The sequence below is a fragment of the Balaenoptera musculus genome, chromosome X, assembly GCF_009873245.2.
Source record: "Balaenoptera musculus isolate JJ_BM4_2016_0621 chromosome X, mBalMus1.pri.v3, whole genome shotgun sequence".
Classification (NCBI taxonomy): Eukaryota; Metazoa; Chordata; class Mammalia; order Artiodactyla; family Balaenopteridae; genus Balaenoptera; species Balaenoptera musculus.
Window position 1 is genome coordinate 91,147,622 of NC_045806.1, and position 18,543 is coordinate 91,166,164.

The 18,543-nt window shown below is 40.4% G+C and overlaps 1 protein-coding gene across 2 annotated transcripts in view; it reads left to right on the top strand.

The window, feature by feature from the left end:
- Positions 1–18,543, top strand: part of ATG4A (autophagy related 4A cysteine peptidase) — a 68,997-nt gene that overhangs the window by 24,974 nt on the left and 25,480 nt on the right. For both annotated transcript variants that reach the window (XM_036840999.1, XM_036841000.1), the window contains exon 2: positions 15,667–15,777. In XM_036840999.1, coding sequence (XP_036696894.1) covers positions 15,667–15,777 — 111 coding nt within the window. The remainder of the gene's footprint in view (positions 1–15,666; positions 15,778–18,543) is intronic.

Below are 18,543 nucleotides of genomic sequence, written 5' to 3' on the forward strand. Positions count from 1 at the left end.
AAAACTGGAAAAGTGCTCCAAATGAAGAGTACTGTTTCTGGAAAGGATTCAGGGTTTCTCCAGTTGTGCTGTACCACTGAGTGTGCTGTAACACAGAGACCCACCTTAAACCCTTCCTTGACAAAGATGGTTACTTCAGGTTTTTGAGGCTTTCTGTTTTGTTTTGTTTTGTTTCTTAACAGAATTTAATTTGATAATGAATGTAAAAAAAACCCAACTACATTACAGGCAATTACTTGTTGCACAGCTTGGTTTCTGCAAATAGTGGAATACCTAGACTTCCTCTTGGATGTATTTGAAACCCTTCAGGGGCTCCACGAAGCCTGGGTTAAGTCCAGAATTTTTACCAAGGCTTCCAAGACCAGCATCTCTCAGCCCTGCCTGCCTCATCAACTTCAATCTTTGACAGTCTCCATGTGGCATCACTATTCCACAGTCTCTCAGCCCTCAGTGTTTTGGTACACATTTCTCCTCGGCCTGGAACGTCCTTCTCCTGCCCAAATTGCCTAACTTTTATCCGTTAAGGCTAAGTCCTGCCATCATCTTTCTTCCCAAAGCCTTCTCTGTACCCTAGGCTGGCTTAGACAACCCTCTGCTGTTCTGCCCTAGCCCCCTGTGCAGACACTGACCATACTATATCAAAATGAACTCTCCTTCTCCTTATCTTCCCATTAGACTTGAAATTGCTTAAAATATGTTGCTAGCCCCAGGGCCTAGCACAGTGCCGGTCATATGATAGGCACTCAGTAAAGGATTGTTAAATTAATGTGTGCATGGACATATAAACCAGCTTTTGGACTTTAGTCAGTGTGCCCATTCATTCAATAAACATTTGATGGCCCTTAGGGGACAACTTACTGCAGGGCACTATGATCAGAACTGTAGGAGATACAGAGATGAACACTACGTGGGCTGAGATGGGAATTCATTCCAATAGCAGAGAGATGACATGCCTGCAAATAACAATAATCTAAAGTAAAAAGTGCCCAGTGCCATAAAGGAGATATAAATAAAGGACTATAGAGGCTTAGAAGAAGGAGCAAGTATTTCTTGGTGGGAAAATTGAGGAAGAAGTGTTCATAGAGAAGGTAGTATTTGTGGTAGGACTTATGCGCAAGTAGGACATGAATGAGCAAAGAACCTCCTGTGTATCATGTGGTTTATATTGGCTGAAAAGAGTAGATCTCATGAGGGAGTAATGAGCAGTGAGGAACAATTAGAAATGTAGAATGTGGCCATATTGGAGAGGGCCTTAAATGCCAGGCTGATGAATTTGTATTTGATTCCTGTCAGTTGGAGCGATCTGGGAAGCTGGTGGAAATTTCTGAGCAGCTTAGTGACATGGGCAGAGAAATCCTTTAAGATTAATCTGGCAATGGTGTATTTTAGTGTTTTCTTAGTAAATCATTATTAGGTAATTAATTGCTAAGCTAATAATTAGTTTTACTAAATAGGGTGGAAAAACTCCAAGGCCTGTAGCTCCTTGACCTTTTTGCACTAGTCCTTTCTCACTTGAAATGTAGATGAGGTAAGAAATCATATGACCAATTAGTTTTCAGAAATGAAAATTGAAATTGACAGAGGAAAGAAACACTATCAAGTCAGAAATGGCTCATAAAAATGCATAGATATATAAAGTGATATTTGCTTAGGAACCATGTCCAAAACATTGCCTACAGCTGTCTGGAAAAGTCCGGACACAGTATATGAATTATATTGTTAATATTTATTCCTTTGGGGGTAGTTTAGATCACTTCCAGTTAAAAATAACTATAGTGTTCTAACCTCAGACTGTCTACTCTTACTCTCCCCTATAAACAGTGGGTACTGAATTGCCAGTCTGCTTTATGGGATATTATATAACCAGAGCATCTGGTTTCTTGCCACCTTAGGTCAGGCCTTCAACACTTCATGCCTGGATTATTACAACTTTCTCATTGGTCTCCCTCTCTCCAGTGCTTCAAATCTAGCTTTTATCCTAACAGCAAGGTATAGTGGGAAGAATGCTGAATGGAGAGTAAGATTAACTCAGTTTGAATCCTGGTTATACTGTTCATTAACTATATAACCCTGGGCAAGTCATATCACCTGAGACTCAGTTCCTCAACTCTAAAATGAAAGTAATGATCCTTGCCCTGGCTATCCCAAGGGGCTGTCACAGGATCATGTGAAAGTGCTCTGAAAAGTGTTAATGGCTTTACTGAGACTTTGGACTATACTGCCTGGCTTTCCAGCCTCCACAATCCAGTCCCAAGCCACCTATCTAATCTCTTTGCTCAGTATTCTCTGGAACCTATCCCTGTCTCTGACACACATGAGATGTTCCTCTCATCTGGAATATTCTCCCCTCTTATCTCTGCTCATCCATATCCAAGCGATAATTTAGGGACCAGTCCACATCCTACATCGTCCTTGAAATCTTCCCTGATGACTCCAATGCTGACTGACTTCCCCCTTTTCTGAATTTTGACAGCACTTAGTTATTATCAACACTTGCCTATATACATTACCTTATATTTTTAGCTCTTTCATTTACCTAAGGCTCATATTCTTAACTAGATTATGATTTTATGATGCCTTAGCTTGTTCATTTAACATTTAGTGAATGTTTATAAGGATGTTTGCTCTGTATTCCTCACAGAACCACGTACAGAACTTAATAAATAATTGCCGCCTCAATTACTTAGAAATTCACATACAGGCTCTCTTAAGAAAGAGACAAGTGAACCCATCTTCTCTTCCAAGCACTTGGAGTACCCCTCCTAACAACCCACCCCACCTCCACCTCCTACAGAATCATAGAAATGCCATTAGAATAGGACTGTGCAATAGAACTGTGATGATGGAACTATTCTACAGCTGTGCTGTCCAATATGGTAGCCACTAGCTGCATGTGGCTATTGAGTGCTTGAAATGTGGTTAAGGCAACTAACTGAATTTTTGGTTGTATTTAATTTGAATTAATTTAATTGTAGATAGCTGCACGTGGCTAGTGGCTACTGTACTGGATAGCATAGGTCTAGACCAGTGCTAAGAATTGTTATCCAGCTCTTTATTTTCAAAATTCTTGGTTGTCCGAAAAGCAGGGCACTGGAAGGAAGAGAAATGAAGATGGGGGCAGGGCCTATTCACAGATGAGCAGAGGCTGGGAAGACCAGGACACTAAGTGGACCCAGGAGGAAGGGGATGAAGGTACATTTTAGGCTGAGTTTTGTTTTTCTGGATTCCTTCTGTTTTCCTAGGCTCTGCTAATCAACCTGCCATCTACCATGCCCGTCTACATGATCCCTATGCAGGTTGATTTTCCTCTTCGCTTTTTTTTTTTTTTAACCTCTCATTCCTTTGTCAACCAAATCCATGACTCCAACAGGTTCTGGCTGGATCAAGATTATTATCCCCCTATCCCCAACTATGTTTTTCTGCTACCATTTCATCACCCACACTTGAAAACTGCAACTTATTTTTGACTCTCTCTCTTTCTTACTCTTCCCAGACCCATCCCACATGCAGTTGCTTGCCAAATCCTTTTGGTGTTCCCCCATACAGGAGTTTCCTCCCTTCCCCCATCCCACTTATATCTTATTTCCATTAAGGTTCAGCTCTGATGCCACCTTTTCAAGGTTGTTGAAGATCCATTCATTCCCAGATTAATCATTTGTTGCCTTCCACATCACCTTCCTTTCTTTTTTTTAAATTGAAGTATAGTCGATTTACAATATTCGTTTCAGGTGTGCAGCATTGTGATTCAGTATTTTTACAGATTATACTCTGTTAAAAGTTATTACAAGACAATAGCTATAATTCCCTGTGTTATACAGTATATCCTTGTTGCTTATCTATCTTATACATAGTAGTTTTTATCTCTTAATCCCATACCCCTAATTTGCCCTTCCCCCCTTCCCTCTCCCCTTTGGTAACCATTTATTTGTTTTCTATATCTGTAAGTCTGTTTCTGTTTTACATATATATTTGCTTGTATTATTTTTTATATTCCACATATAAGTGATATCATACAGTATTTGTATTTGTCTAATTTATTTCACTAAGTGTAATATTCTCTAGGTCCATCCATGTTGCTGCAAATGGCAGTATTTCGTTCTTTTTTATGACTGAGTAATATTCCATTGTATATATATACCACATCTTCTTTATCCATTCATCTGTTGATGGGCACTTGGGTTGCTTCCATATCTTGGCTATTGTAAACAGTGTTGCTATGAACATTGGGGTATATGTATCTTTTTGAATTAGTGTTTTCGTTTTTTTCCAGGTGTATACCCAGGAGTAGAATTGCTGGATCATATGGTAGTTCTGTTTTTAATTTATTGAGGAACCTCCATACTGTTCTCCATAGAAGCTGCATCAATTTACATTCCCACCAACAGTATACAAGGGTTCCCTTTTCTTCACATCCTCTCCAACATTTATTATTTGTAGGCTTTTTGATGATAGCCTTTCAGGTGTGAGATCATATCTCCTTGTTGCTTTGATTTGCATTTCTCTGATAACTAGTGATGTTGAGCATCTTTTCATGTGCCTGTTAGTCATCTGTATGTCTTCTTTGGAAAAATGTCAATTCAGGTCTTCTGCTCATTTTTTAATTGGGTTGTTTGTTTTTTTGATATTGAGTTATATGAGCTCTTTGTATATTTTGGATATTAGCCCCTTGTTGGTCATATCATTGGCAAATACTTTCTCCCATTCGTAGTTTATCTTTTCATTTTGTGGATGATTTACTTTGCTGTACAAAAGCGTTTAAGTTTAATTAGGTTCCATTTGTTTAGTTTTGCTTTTATTTCTTTTGCCTTAGGAGACAGACCCATAAAAATATTGCTAAAATTTATGTCAAAGAGCGTTCTACCTATGAGCTCTTCTAGGAGTTTTATGGTTTCAGGTCTTACATTTAGATCTTTAACCCATTTTGAGTTTATTTTTGTATATGATGTGAGGAAATGTTCTAATCTCATTGTTTTACATGTAGCCATCCAGTTTTCCCAGCACCACTTATCGAAGAGACTGTATTTTCTCCATTGTATATTCTTGCCTTCTTTGTTGTAGATTAATTGACCATAGGTGAGTGGGTTTATTTCTGAACTCTCTATTCTATTCTGTTTATCTATATGTTTGTTTTTGTGCCAGTACCATACTGTTTTGATTGCCGTAGCTTTGTAGTATAATTATGAAGTCAGGGAGTATGATACCTCCAGATTTGTTCATTTTTCTCAAGATTGCTTTGGCAAGTCATGGTCTTTTGTGGTTCCATATGAATTTTATTTGTTCCAGTTCTGTGAAAAAAAATGTCATGGGTATTTTGATAGGAATTGCATTAAACCTATAGATTGCTTTGGGTAGGATGGCCATTTTAACAAATATTAATTCTTCCAATCCAAGAGCACAGTGTATCTTTCCATTTCTTTGTATCATCTTCAGTTTCATTCAGAATCCTTTATAGCTTTCAGAGTATAGGTCTTTCACCTCCTTGGTTAAGTTTATTTGTAGATATTTTATTCTTTTTAATGCAATTTTAAAGGGAGTTTTTTTTTTACTTTCTCTTTCTGATAGTTCATTATTAGTGTACAGAAAAGCAACAGATTTCTACATATTAATCTTGTATCCTGCAACTTTGCCAAATTCATTTATTAGTTCTAATAGTTTTGGGTGGAGACTTTAGGGTTTTCTGTATAAAGTAGCATGTCATCTGCAAATAGTGACAGTTTTACTTCTTCCCATCCAATTTGGATACTTTTATTTCTTTTTCTTGTCTGATTGCCGTGGCTAGGACTTCCAATACTATGTTAAATAGTGGAGAGAATGGGCATTTGGGTCTTGTTCCTGAATTTAGAGAAAAGGCTTTTAGCTTTTTACTGTTGAATATGATGTTAGCTGTGGGTTTGTCATAAATGGCCTTTATTGCATTGAGATATGTTCCTGCTATACCTAATTTGATGACTTTTTATCATGAATGGATGTTGAACTTTGTCAAATGCTTTTTCTGCATCTATTGAGATAATCATGTGATTTTTGTCCTTCCTTTTGTTAATATGGTGTATCACATTGATTGATTTGCAAATTTGAACCATCTTTGTGTCCCTGGAATAAATCCAACTTGAATAAATCCAACTTGATTATGGTATATGATCCTTTTTATATATTGTTGGATTCAGTTTGCTAATAGTTTATTGAGGATTTTTGCATGTACATTCATCAAAGATGTAATTTTCTTTTTTTGTAGTGTCTTTTTGTGGTTTTGGTATTGGGGTAATGGTGGCATTGTAGAAAGAATTTGGGAGTATTCCATCCTCTTAACTTTTTGGAATAGCTTGAGAAGGAGAGGTATCAGTTCTTCTTTGTATGTTTGGTAGAATTTCCCTGTGAAGCCATCCAGTCCTGGAGTTTTGTTTCCTGGTAGTGTTTTTTTTTTTTAATTAAAAATTCAATTTCGCTACTAGTGATCAGTGGATTCAAATTGTCTGTTTCTTCTTGATTCAGTGTTAGCAGGTTGTATGTTTTTTGAAATTGGTCCATTTATTCTAGGTTGTCAATTTGTTGGCATATAACTATTCATAGTATTCTCTTATGATTTTTTGTATCTCTGTGGTATGGATGTCATTTCTCCTCTTTCATTTCATATTTATTTGGGTGCTCTCTCTTCTTGGTGAGCCTGGCTAAAGGTTGATCAATTTTGTTTATATTTTCAAAAAAACAGTTCTTGGTTTCATAGATCATTTCTATTGTTTTTTATCTCTATTTTATCTATTTCCTCTCTGGTCTTTATTATTTCCTTCATTCTGCTGACTTGGGCTTTGTTCTTTTTTTTTTTAACATCTTTATTGGAGTATAATTGCTTTACAATGGTGTGTTAGTTTCTGCTGTATTGTTTGTTCTTTTTCTAATTCCTTTAGGTGGCATGATAGGTTGTTTATTTGAGATTTTTCTTGTTTCTTGAGGAAGGCCTGTATTGCTATAAACTTCCTTCTTTGAACTGCTTCTGCTACATCCCATAGATTTTGGGATGTTGTTTTTCCATTTTCATTTGTCTCAAGGTATTTTCTGATTTCCTCTTTGATTTCTTCATTGACCTGTTGGGTTTTTAGTAGCATGTCATTTAGTTTCCATGTGTTTGTGATTTCCCCATTTTTCTTCCTGTCATTGATTTCTGGTTTCATACTGTTGTGGTCAGAAAAAATGCTTGATATAATTTCTATCCTCTTAAGTTTGTTGAGACTTGTTTTGAGGCCTAGCATGTGATCTATCCTGGAGAACATTCTATGTGTACTTGAAAAGAATGTGTATTGCTGTTTTTCATTGTAATGTCCTGTAGATATCTATTAAGTCCAACTGGACTATTTTGTCATTTAAGACCACTGTTGCCTTATTGATTTTCTGCCTGGATGATCTGTCCATTGATGTGAGGTGGTAAAGTCCCCTACTATTATTTATTGTTGTCAATATCTCCTTTTATGTCTGTTAGTATTTGCTTTATATATTTAGGTGCTCCTGTATTGGGTACATATATGTTAACAAATGTAATATCCTCTTCTTGTATTGATCCCTTTATTATTATATAATATGCTTCTTTGTCTTTTGTTATAGCTTTTGTTTTAAAGTCTATTTTGTCTGATATGAGTATTGCTACCCCCGCTTTCTTCGCATGTTTCTGGTTGCATGAAACATCTTTTTCCATCCCCTCACTTTTATTCTATGTGTCTTTATCCCTGAAGTGAGTCTTTTGTAGGCAGCATACTGAAGGGTCTTGCTTTTTATCTAATCAGCCACCCTATGTCTTTTGATCAGAGCATGTAGTCCATTGACATTTAAAGTAATTATTGATAAGTATGTACTTATTGCTATTTTATTACTTGTTTTCCACTTGTTTTTGTAGTTATTCTCTTTTCATTTCTTCTTCTTTTTGCTTCTTCCCTTGTGGTTTGAGGATTTTCTTTAGCAGTATGCATGTGTTCCTTTCTTTTTAGTTTTTGTGTATTTATTGTAGGTTTGTGATTTGTAGTTACCATGAGGTTCATATATGCTGACCTATAATTATATCTACTTGTTTTAAAGTAGTAGTCATTTAAGTTCAAACACATTCTAAAAGATCTACATTTTTTACTTCCCTGCCCTACATTTTGTTTTTTGATGTCATATTTTACATCTTCAATCTTATCCCTTTACTGTTTATTGTAGTTATAGTTGCTTTTACAATTTTTTGTTTTTTAATCTACATACTGGCATATTTAAGTGTTTGATCCTCAATCCTTACTACATATTTGCCTTTCCTAGTGGGATTTTCCCTTTCCTATAGATTCTTACTTCTTTTCCATTTAGAGAAGACCCTTCAGATTTCTTTTACGGTAGGTTTAGTATTGATGAACTCTTTTAGTTTTTGCATATCTGAGAAGTTCTTTATGTCTCCTTCTAAATGATAATCTTGCTGGGTAGAGTATCCTAGGTTGCAGGTTTTTCCCTTTCAGCACTTTGAATATATTATGTCACTCCCTTCTGGCCTGCAAGGTTTCTGCAAAGAAATCAGCTGATAGCCTTATGGGGGTTCCCTTGCATATGACTCTTTGTTTTCCTCTTGCTGCCTTTAGAATTCTCTCTTTATCTATAACTTTTGCCATTTTAATTATGATATGTCTTGGTGTGGGTCTATTTGGGTTCATCTTGTTTGGGACCCTCTGTGATTCCTGTACCTGGATATCTGTTTCCTTCTTCAGGTTTGGGGAGTTTTCAGGCATAATTTCTTCAAGTACATTTTTGATCCCCTTTTGTCTCTCTTCTCCTTCTGGAACCCATATAATGCAAATGTTTGGATGCTTAATGTTGTCCCAGAGATCTCTTCAATTGCTTTAATTTTTAAAAATTTGTTTTTCTTTCTGCTGTTCTGATTGTGTGGTTTCCATTATTCTGTCTTCTAGATCACTTATGTGTTCCTCTGTATTACTTTGTCTGCTATTCATTCCTTCTAGTGTGTTTTTTATTTCAGCTGTTAAATTATTCATTTCTGATTGGGGTTTTTTTATATTTTCTAGTTCCTTGTTGAAATGGTCACTGTTTAGATCAATTCTTTTCCCTAATTCAGTTAACATTTTTATTACCAATGTTTTGAATTCTTTATGTGGTAAATCATTTATTTCTGTTTCATTATTTATTTTTCAGGGGCTTTCTCTTGCTCTTTCAATTAAGAGTAGTTATTCTGCCTTTTCATTTTGCTTAACTTTCTTGCCTCTGTGATTTAGGTGAAACAGTTATCTATTGCAGTCCTGAAGGTGTATTTTTCTGTGGGACCATCTCTATACAGACTGTGTGTGCCAGATGCCATTGGTGGGAGAGCTGGATTTGATGTGAATGCAAGTCACATCTTTCCTCAGGGTGTGCTGGCAGCTATCACCTTCGTAGCTGGTGTGGCTGGAGATGTAACGGCTAGAGCTGGAGGTGGGTGTGAGGTGGGACTTCCTCTCTGCTCAGTGGCTGTCACCACCCTCTCAGGGGTGGGGCCTGAGCTAACTCTGTTCCCTTTAAGTGTGTGTTTTTCCCTCTCCCCACACCAGGACCTTTGCCCCAGAGGAGGGGAGTGCTGAAGCAAGCGGGGCCCGGGTGCTGACAGAGGTCTAATGCACTGCCTGTATAGGTGTCTGTGGCTCCACACAGACATAGCCTCAGGTGCAGATCCCCTTTGTTCCTCACAGCCTCTGCCACCCCTGCCCTGTTGTGGAACTGCCCTACAGGAAAGACGGTGCCTGTGTGGACTCTCCATGTATACTGGGAGGTTAGCTGTGGTGCAGCGGCCACTGTCAGAGATCTGGGGGGCTTCTGAGGCACTGCTTGAGTAAGAGCTAAGAGTAGCTCCACTCTGGGACTGGGTCACCTCTGTGTCCCATAGTCGAGTCTTCTTCTCTGTCATGGGCACCCCAGATCCAGTTCAGTGCTATGGCATAGGTTGAGCGGGGCTAGAGTATTCACTGAGCTTGGGCTGGCAGGCACGGCAAGGCAGTCACGGGGCAGTTCCCCTTTGTCTCTCACAGCTGATCACTGTCCCCAGCCTCAGCTGCTCCCACCCTGTTGTGGAACTGCTCTGCAGGGCAGGCGGGGCCCTTGTGGTCACTCTGTGTGTATTGGGGTGGGGGAGTGAGCAGTGGTAGGGTGGCTGCCATCAGAGATCTGGGCGGCTGCTGGGACGCTGCTTGAGTAAGTGTCAACAATGGCCACTGCTGCCCCACCCAGGCTCCACCCCACGACTCAGTCATCTCTGCATCCCATGGTCAAGTCTTTTCTCTGGTCGTGGCTACCCCAGATCCAACTGGCATGCTGTGGCATGGAATGAGTGGGATGGAAGCATTGCTCGGTTCTTTGGGCTGAGGTGCATGGCTAGCTGGTCATGGGAAACCCAGCCACCTCAGAGCAGATCTCTCTCTGCCCTGCCTCGGGGACAGCCAACGTGCATGCACTCCTCACAAGTGGAGTCCAGTCTTGTTTGTCTAGCTGTCCTCCAACCAGCCGAGGGGGCTTGTCTCCTCCACAAAGAACCCCAGCTCTGGGACACCCAGTCTGTGGCTCAACCTGATCACTCCCCAGGGTGGGTGTCTACCCATGCGACCTCCCTTTTCCTCTGATTCCCCTCCCAGGGGCACAGGTCTCAACCTGATCACTTTTCCTCCCTTCCTACTGGATTATGTGTGGATCGTTCTTACAATCTTGGTTGTACAGGAGTGCTTCTGCCAGTTTCCAGTTTTTTAAAAAATTAATTAATTAATTAATTTATTTTTGGCTGCGTTGGGTCTTTGTTTCTGCGTGAGGGCTATCTCTAGTTGTGGTGAGAGGGGGCTACTCTTTGTTGTGGTGCATGGGCTTCTCGTTGTGGTGGCTTCTCTTGCGGAGCATGGGCTCTAGGGGCTCGGGCTTCAGTAGTTGTGGCGCACGGGCTCTAGAGTGCAGGCTTAGTAGTCGTGGTGCAGGGGCTTAGTTGCTTCTCAGCATGTGGGATCTTCCCGGACCAGGGCTCGAACCCGTGTCCTCTGCATTGGCAGACGGACTCTTTTCTTTTTTATTTTAATTAATTAATTTATTTTTAATTTTTGGCTGCGTTGGGTCTTCGTTGCTGCATGCGGGCTTTCTCTGGTTGCCATGAGCAGGGGCTACTCTTCCTTGCAGTGCATGGGCTTCTCATTGCGGTGGCTTCTCTTGTTGCAGAGCATGGGCTCTTGGCGCACAGGCTTCAGTAGTTGTGGCTCGCGGGCTCTAGAGCACAGGCTCAGTAGTTGTGGCACACAGGCTTAGTTGCTCCGCGGCATGTGGGATCTTCCCGGACCAGGGCTCGAACCCGTGTCCCCTGCATTGGCAGGCAGATTCTCAACCACTGCGCCCCCAGGGAAGCCCAGTCATTCTTGATATGACACGGAATCCAAATCATTTGGATTTATTAATTTATTTATTTTTTAATGTATATTCAGCCCTTACCATACCTGTCTGACGTGAACATTTTCTTACGTTTTTGAAGCTGTGACCTGACAGTATGTTAAATGTGTATGTATTAAACTAGTGAATATAACAAAAAAGGAAACAGACTGACAGATATAGAGAACAAGCTAGTGGCTACTAGTAGGGAAGGGCAAGATAAGGGTCGGGGATTAAGAGGCACACACTACTATGTATAAAATATAAGCTACAAGTACATATAATACAAAACAGGGAACATAGCCAACATTTTATAATAACTATAAATGGAATATAACCTTTAAAAATTGTGAATCACTGTGTTGTACACCTGAAACTTAAATAATATTGTACGTTAACTATACCTCAATTTTTTAAAAATTCAAAAAATGTATTGCTGAGAAGGCAGTTTTGGAAGCAGCAGTATCCTGGAGTGCTTTTAGAATAGGGTGATCTACAAGGAAGATACGCTGTGGTGTCTCAGGCTTTTTCTGGCCCTGAGATTCTGTGACCTTTTGATTTCATTTTAGAGTGATTGTATTGTTTGTGGGGCACAAACCCCACAGAATCTGGGAGCATTGATGTACAAGGTTTGTTAAACCCTATCAGAATTTCTGTTGTTTAAAATAATTTTTTTCTTCATTTACTTGCAGTTTTACAAAATAATCCTTAGAAATATAGCCAATCACTGGAAAGCAAATTATTAAAGTAAGTTATCAGCAAAAATGGAACAGTGAGGACTTCTGAAAATTCTACCCATAATAGAAATGACAAGAAATGGCAAAAATGATCAGAATCAACTTTTGCAGCACTCTGGAAATTAACCAAAGGCTTGCACCAATCTGGGGAGTATTTATTCATGAAAAAAGGCTGCATTTTTGTAAGAATAGTAAGCTTTGTGGCGTTTTCACTTGCGCTATGCCCATCCTTTGCTCTCCAGCTCTGCAGTAGCCTTGAGAATCCACAGCCTGCAACCATAGGGAAAGCCAGCAACCTGGTAGCCCCTGGAGGACGCAGAACACGGTTGGAGCTCCTGTAAAGCCTCATTTCTAGAGAATTGTCATTATTTGATCTGTCTGACGATTCCCCGGCAGACCCCACTTACAAGACTTGTATTTATTTGTCCTGACTTGGAGGTACAGAAAGCCTTCCCTGCCGGGGCTTTTTTGGAAAATTATTAGAGGCAATTAACTTCACAGCTGTTTGAGGAGTAGATAACCAAAAAGTTTAAAAGGTAAAGCTGAGGAATAATATATCCATTGGGGCTTTGAAAAGTTCAGGCATATTCCTGGGAATCTAGAGGACCACATGCATGTTCAGGGTTATGTGCATTCCTAAGGCTGTGTGCATGCTCAGGAAAGACCTGAGAAGACCCTCAGCTCTCACTCTGGCTAACCTCGAGCTCTGTACAAGCAGAAAGGGAAAACTAAGGCAGAGTTAATCAACTGCCTGGCTGACTGTTGAAGGCATGCCCCAACATGTACACAGAGCCACTTGGCCAAGACTGGGAGACTTTTTGGTTCCAGGAGTTTATGGAAACCTTTTAATCAATTATAAGTTGACTACTAAGCTAACCCAGCAGAGACTTTGGTGCAATAATTATTAAAGTAGAATGGAACAGAGTGAAGCCTGTTGTCCATCGGACCTTGTAGAAGCTAATTCTTGGTCCACCAAGCTGCAGTATTTGTAGCTCTGCCTGTACAGTTCTATGTCTTTAAACAGGCTGAAAGGGCAAGGAACTCATATGGGGCTGATGTCTTGTTTGTTAATTTTAAGGCAAGACAAAAGTAGTTTTTGAAAATTTTTTTCAAAAGGATTGCCATTAGTGAGAAGTGATTTGTTTGGAAATGCCATTTCACTTCTGCACCTCAACCACATCCCAGCTGGCTTCTTCATCTTTTGGAGGTCTTCTTGTGGAAGACCAATTCCCCTCTCCTCCCCAGACTCCCATTTATATACTCTCCCCGTGTTACTGCTCTTTGCTTCCGTTAATCTCATCTTCTGTTCTGGCTTTCATTTGTTTCATCCATGTAGCTTTCAACTCAGGCTGGCTATGGCCTGACACACTGCATTCTGGGAGTCTGTTTTCTAAGAGGAGAATCAGGAAGAATAGAGACTGCAATGCCCTTTTTGCTGGCCTTGGGGGTGGTGTGGAAGAGCAAGAGGAAAATTCTTTGGCTACCATTTTGGTCAGAGCCATCTCAGATGAAGCAGTGCAGTTCTCACAGGCTTTAAGGGGCTGTACTAATTTGACCAGATAGCTGGGCAATGACTCACTGAAACAGGGTTGGCGATAGAAAAATGTTTTTCTTTTTCAGCCAGTACTAAAAAAAGACCCAAGGCTTATATGCATACATGCTGTACATTCATCCAATGCCACCCTTCCTCATCCCTACCAGGGGAATGCCAGAGAGGTTGCCCCTTTCCCACACTCCTCTCAAGCTACTTATTTCCTGACTTCTTTTTTCTCTTTTCTATGCTACACTGGCTGTTCGTTTTAAGCTGATTTCTCTTGCCTGTGAGGGGTGGAGAGTAGGGTGGGGAGGTACACAGTGTGATTTATGCCACCTCAGTCCACCACCTCCTGGGGATGGCCTGACCTGGATGATCATTTTTAGCCTGCTGTTTCCTGGGCATGGGCCAGGGGCTGAGGCCAGTGGCAGAAAGGCTAAGACGGCACAAGCTCCCTGGCAGATTTGGCAGTGATGAGTTTTCACTGGGGAATGAAATGGCTGTCTCATTTCTAACTTCTTTAGGTTTGAAATACTGCCAAGGCTGTAACCCTAATGATTAAAACATCTTGAGGAGAAAGGCTACCTAAATCCCTGAAAGATTGGACTTCTGTAATGTGTTTCAAGAAAGGCAGTATCCCTGGGTAGCTGTGTTTCTAAAATTTTAACTTCAAACAAATTATAACTTCAATTTATACAAATTATACAAAGTATAACATCAGCCTTCAACCACGTAACCTGTTTTCATGATCAGATAAGACTCATTTATACTTAAGAACATTTATTTCTATGAAAACAGCATGCCTTAGAAAACAAAGCCAAAAGAAAGCAACTTGTCCTTTCAAGTGAGCTTAAACACATCCCACAATGCCATTTTTTTATAGGAAACTATTCCCCTGGCGCTCTTAGGGACTGGTCTGGGAGAGTCCCTGCAGCTACTTGTATCTGCACAAAATGGCCCCTACTCTGTCTGAGCTCCCCTCCCCATAGGGGCTGGGAACCTCCAAGAGTTGAGAAGAGAAGGTGTGTGTTGGGTTGTCTCAGCTTTGAACTTGAAATATGATTTGTCATTGAAATAACACCATAAACTACGAAATATACTAGCAATTTGATTTTTCTGATTACAGGTTAAGATAGATTTTTGTGGGCTGGCTTGGAAACTTATTTACCTACAATACCTACAATATTCTTTCTCTCAGAAAATTACTTAAAGGGAACTTTTGCAATAAGACCCCTTCATAAATCAGTCTCAACTCTTTTAGCAGACCCTTTCTCCGCAGGTGGTACAAAAGTGGATATTAACATATCTCGCATTACATGGCCATAAGTTCTAAGACTGTGGCCTGTGAACTTATGAGATTTAATTGTATTTTGTTCGGTTGCTTTCTCTTGAGAGAGAGTCACTTGTGAATCCCAAGAACAAGTTATATTTATCAGCAGCTTCAAGATTCTTCTTTGCAGAAGTTATAAGTGAATAAAATGGTAAATGAAAGTACTGTTAAAACATCTGGTCTTCCAGCTAAAATATTACGTTTTCACAGTTGTATAGTCTTTCAGGCTTATCATAACCCCCTTCTAAGCCACTGGCCGCTAGAAACCTCACAATATTCCCTGTGATGTGGACAGGGGTTAGGTATGCAGGTATGATTGCGCCACCTGCTACAGTCACACTAGGAGAAGCTGGAAAGTGACTATTTACAAAGAAAGCCCCACTGGAAAAAAAAAAAAAGGTTTGACATAGCTGTGACCAAAAAATTATTCAGAGATGGTGCCAAATGGGACCATGAGAAAGGAAAGGTCAAAATAGGTGGTCAAGAGGAAATCCCTCTACTAAAGGATTTTCAGGCCTTGTGAGTGTCTTTGTTCCTCAAGCAAAAGGATTTGCTTCCATTCAATTCTAGCCAGCGACCTTTTACCTTCAGGACAAAGGTAATAATCAGTAAACCACAGAAGCAAGCCCTCTGTATTAAATTTTGCCTAAGTTTCTTTCTTTTTCTTTTAGTTTTATCCAAGTATGAAAACCAGATTACTATTTTCGCTGACTACCTAGAAGAATTTCCAGATACAGATGAGCTGGTATGGATCTTGGGGAAACAGCATCTTCTTAAAACCGGTAAGGTTTGGTAGCATTGGTCTGTGAGAACCCAGATGAGGTGGGTGCCCAAGGTTAAGGTCCTATCCCGTTTTCCTCCTTGGGTTGATAAGGGTTAATGCTACTCCTAGGCGGATTTACCTGACAACCAGAGGAGTTTAAGCCTCGGGCTCCTTGCTTGCATGCAAGGTCCCTTCTAAGGCCCTGAGGGGCCCCTAGCAGTGTGTTCACATGGTCATTGGTATTTGTACGATTTGAAAAAGTCATATATTTTTGTTCTTTTCCTTAAAGGAGAACCCCCAGATTCTATAAGCCTCGGGTTTCAAAAAACATGGACCTGCTCCTGGTATCACTAACCGGTATCTAGTCTTTGATGACTGGGCTACAAGCTTCTCATTCCTCTCATGTCCTTTTCTATCTAGATGAAAAACACTGCCACCCAGGGGACTTCTAAACAGCCCATGGCTGTCAGAAACAATATCAGACACTGAGAAGCCTTACAGTTTTAGAGCTTTTGCTGACTGCAGCACTGTCTCAGTTTATTCTGATTTTGTACAGAACTTTTACCCACTGCAGCTAGATGGAAAGGAGGCTTGGATTTTTCTTCCTTACCCTTATGCTCTTATAGATTGGGAAAGACCTTTTCACCTGAAACTGCTAACAACCCAGCACATAGATAAAGCCTGAACTTGGAGAGAGGCAGCTCTGATTTTTGTGTCTGAGGAGAGATCCTCTTTGGAGGCCCTAGCATGGAGGGAGGGACAGGAAGAAGCTGATCAAAACGCAGGAGGGGGGACTCCCCTGGCGGCACAGTGGTTAAGACTCTGCGCTGCCAATGCAGGGGGTGTGGGTTCGATCCCTGGCTGGGGGACTAGGATCCCACGTGCCACGCGGCACGGCCAAAAAATTAAAAAATTAAAAAAAAAAAGGCGGGAGAGGAAGTTAACATCTCTTAACTCCATCTGAGTCTGGCTTCATCCTTTTGATTGGAGAATCCTGAATAGTAGAGAGCACCTAGTGCTAGCGATTAGGAGACCTTTTGTATTCAGGCTCTTCTACCTTGGATAATTCACTTTCTCTTTCCAGATCTTAACTCCTTTCACCAGTAATTAACTGGAGGGGGACTGGAGATGATCTCTTCTAGTTCAGCATTCCATGACAACAGGGATCCCCAAGTTGCCAAATATGCCCATTTTCTTTTTTTTAACATCTTTATTGGAGTACAATTGCTTTACAATGGTGTGTTAGTTTCTGCTTTATAACAAAGTGAATCAGCTATACGTATACATACATCCCCATATCTCTTCCCTCTTGCGTCTCCCTCCCACCCTCCCTATCCCACCCCTCTAGGTGGTCACAAAGCACCGAGCTGATCTCCCTGTGCCATGCGGCTGCTTCCCACTAGCTATCAGTTTTACATTTGGTAGTGTATATATGTCCATGCCACTCTCTCACTTCGTCCCAGCTTACCCTTCCCCCTCCCCTTATCCTCACGTCCATTCTCTGGTAGGTCTGTGTCTTTATTCCTGTCCTGCCCCTAGGTTCTTCAGAACCATTTTTTTTTTAGATTCCATATATATGTGTTAGCATATGGTATTTGTTTTTCTCCTTCTGAGTTACTTCACTCTGTATGACAGTCTCTAGGTCCATCCACCTTGCTACAGATAACTCAATTTCGTTTCTTTTTATGGCTGAGTAATATTCCATTGTATATATGTGCCACATCTTCTTTATCCATTTCATCTGTCGATGGACACTTAGGTTGCTTCCATGTCCTCAGATATGCCCATTTTCAAACGTTAGGCTGGAAAAGGCCTTTCAAGGTGAAATTATTGTTAAAATGCCTATACAACTTTTCCCCAGACTTTCTAGCATATAGGCAAGCTGGAAGACGTAGAGAATATCAGAGGAAGGAGTGAGTGGCGTGAGCATTTGATAGGAGGGAATATAATAACAGCTAACATTTACCTCAGGCTTAGTGCATACTGTACCATGTAAGCTACTACTTTCCATGTAGTATTATCTTGTTGAGTACTCATAAGTCTATGAAGTAGGTACGATCATTCTCCCCATTTTACAGATGAGGAAACTGAAGCTTAGAGAGGTTAAGTGACAAGCCCACACAGTTGGTAAGTAGTAGAGTCAGGGTTCAAACCCAGGCAGAATATGGCTCCAGAAGTCTTACTCTTAACCATTTTACGTCTGCTTCCCATAATGTGCTAGGCACCGGCAACATGAAGGGGAAGGAAAATCCAGACAGCTCAACTTTCTGATTTGTTCAAAGGAAAGGCAGGAGAAAAAATAGAGACTATTGGCTAAAATTGAACTTCCTTTTCTTCTTTTAAAGTGCAATGGCTATAAGTTCTCTATAGAATACAAATATAGATGTGTTGTTGAGAAGGGGGAGAGAGAAGACTAAGAAAGACAGAACCACATCTAAGTACAGATGACATGTGGATGCCAGATTTGTGGCCATCGAAGTAAATTTATGCCATAAAATACAAGAAAGCATGCTTTGGAAAAAAAATATACAAAAGCATTTGTGATGTTATACATCCATTTAGATTACAAATGCCAGTTGCAGTAGGTAGTATTGATAAATTTCTTATACACTTGATTTGCTTAGCAGGGACATCTCCTTCTTAGTTAAACATTTGTGTGTACCCCCCCACATACACACACACACACACACACACACGACCCATCCCTATTTTTAGATAACAGACAGTGGATGCTGATAAGAGATCCAACCAACCATCATCATTCAGGCAGGGGCTGATTGCCTTG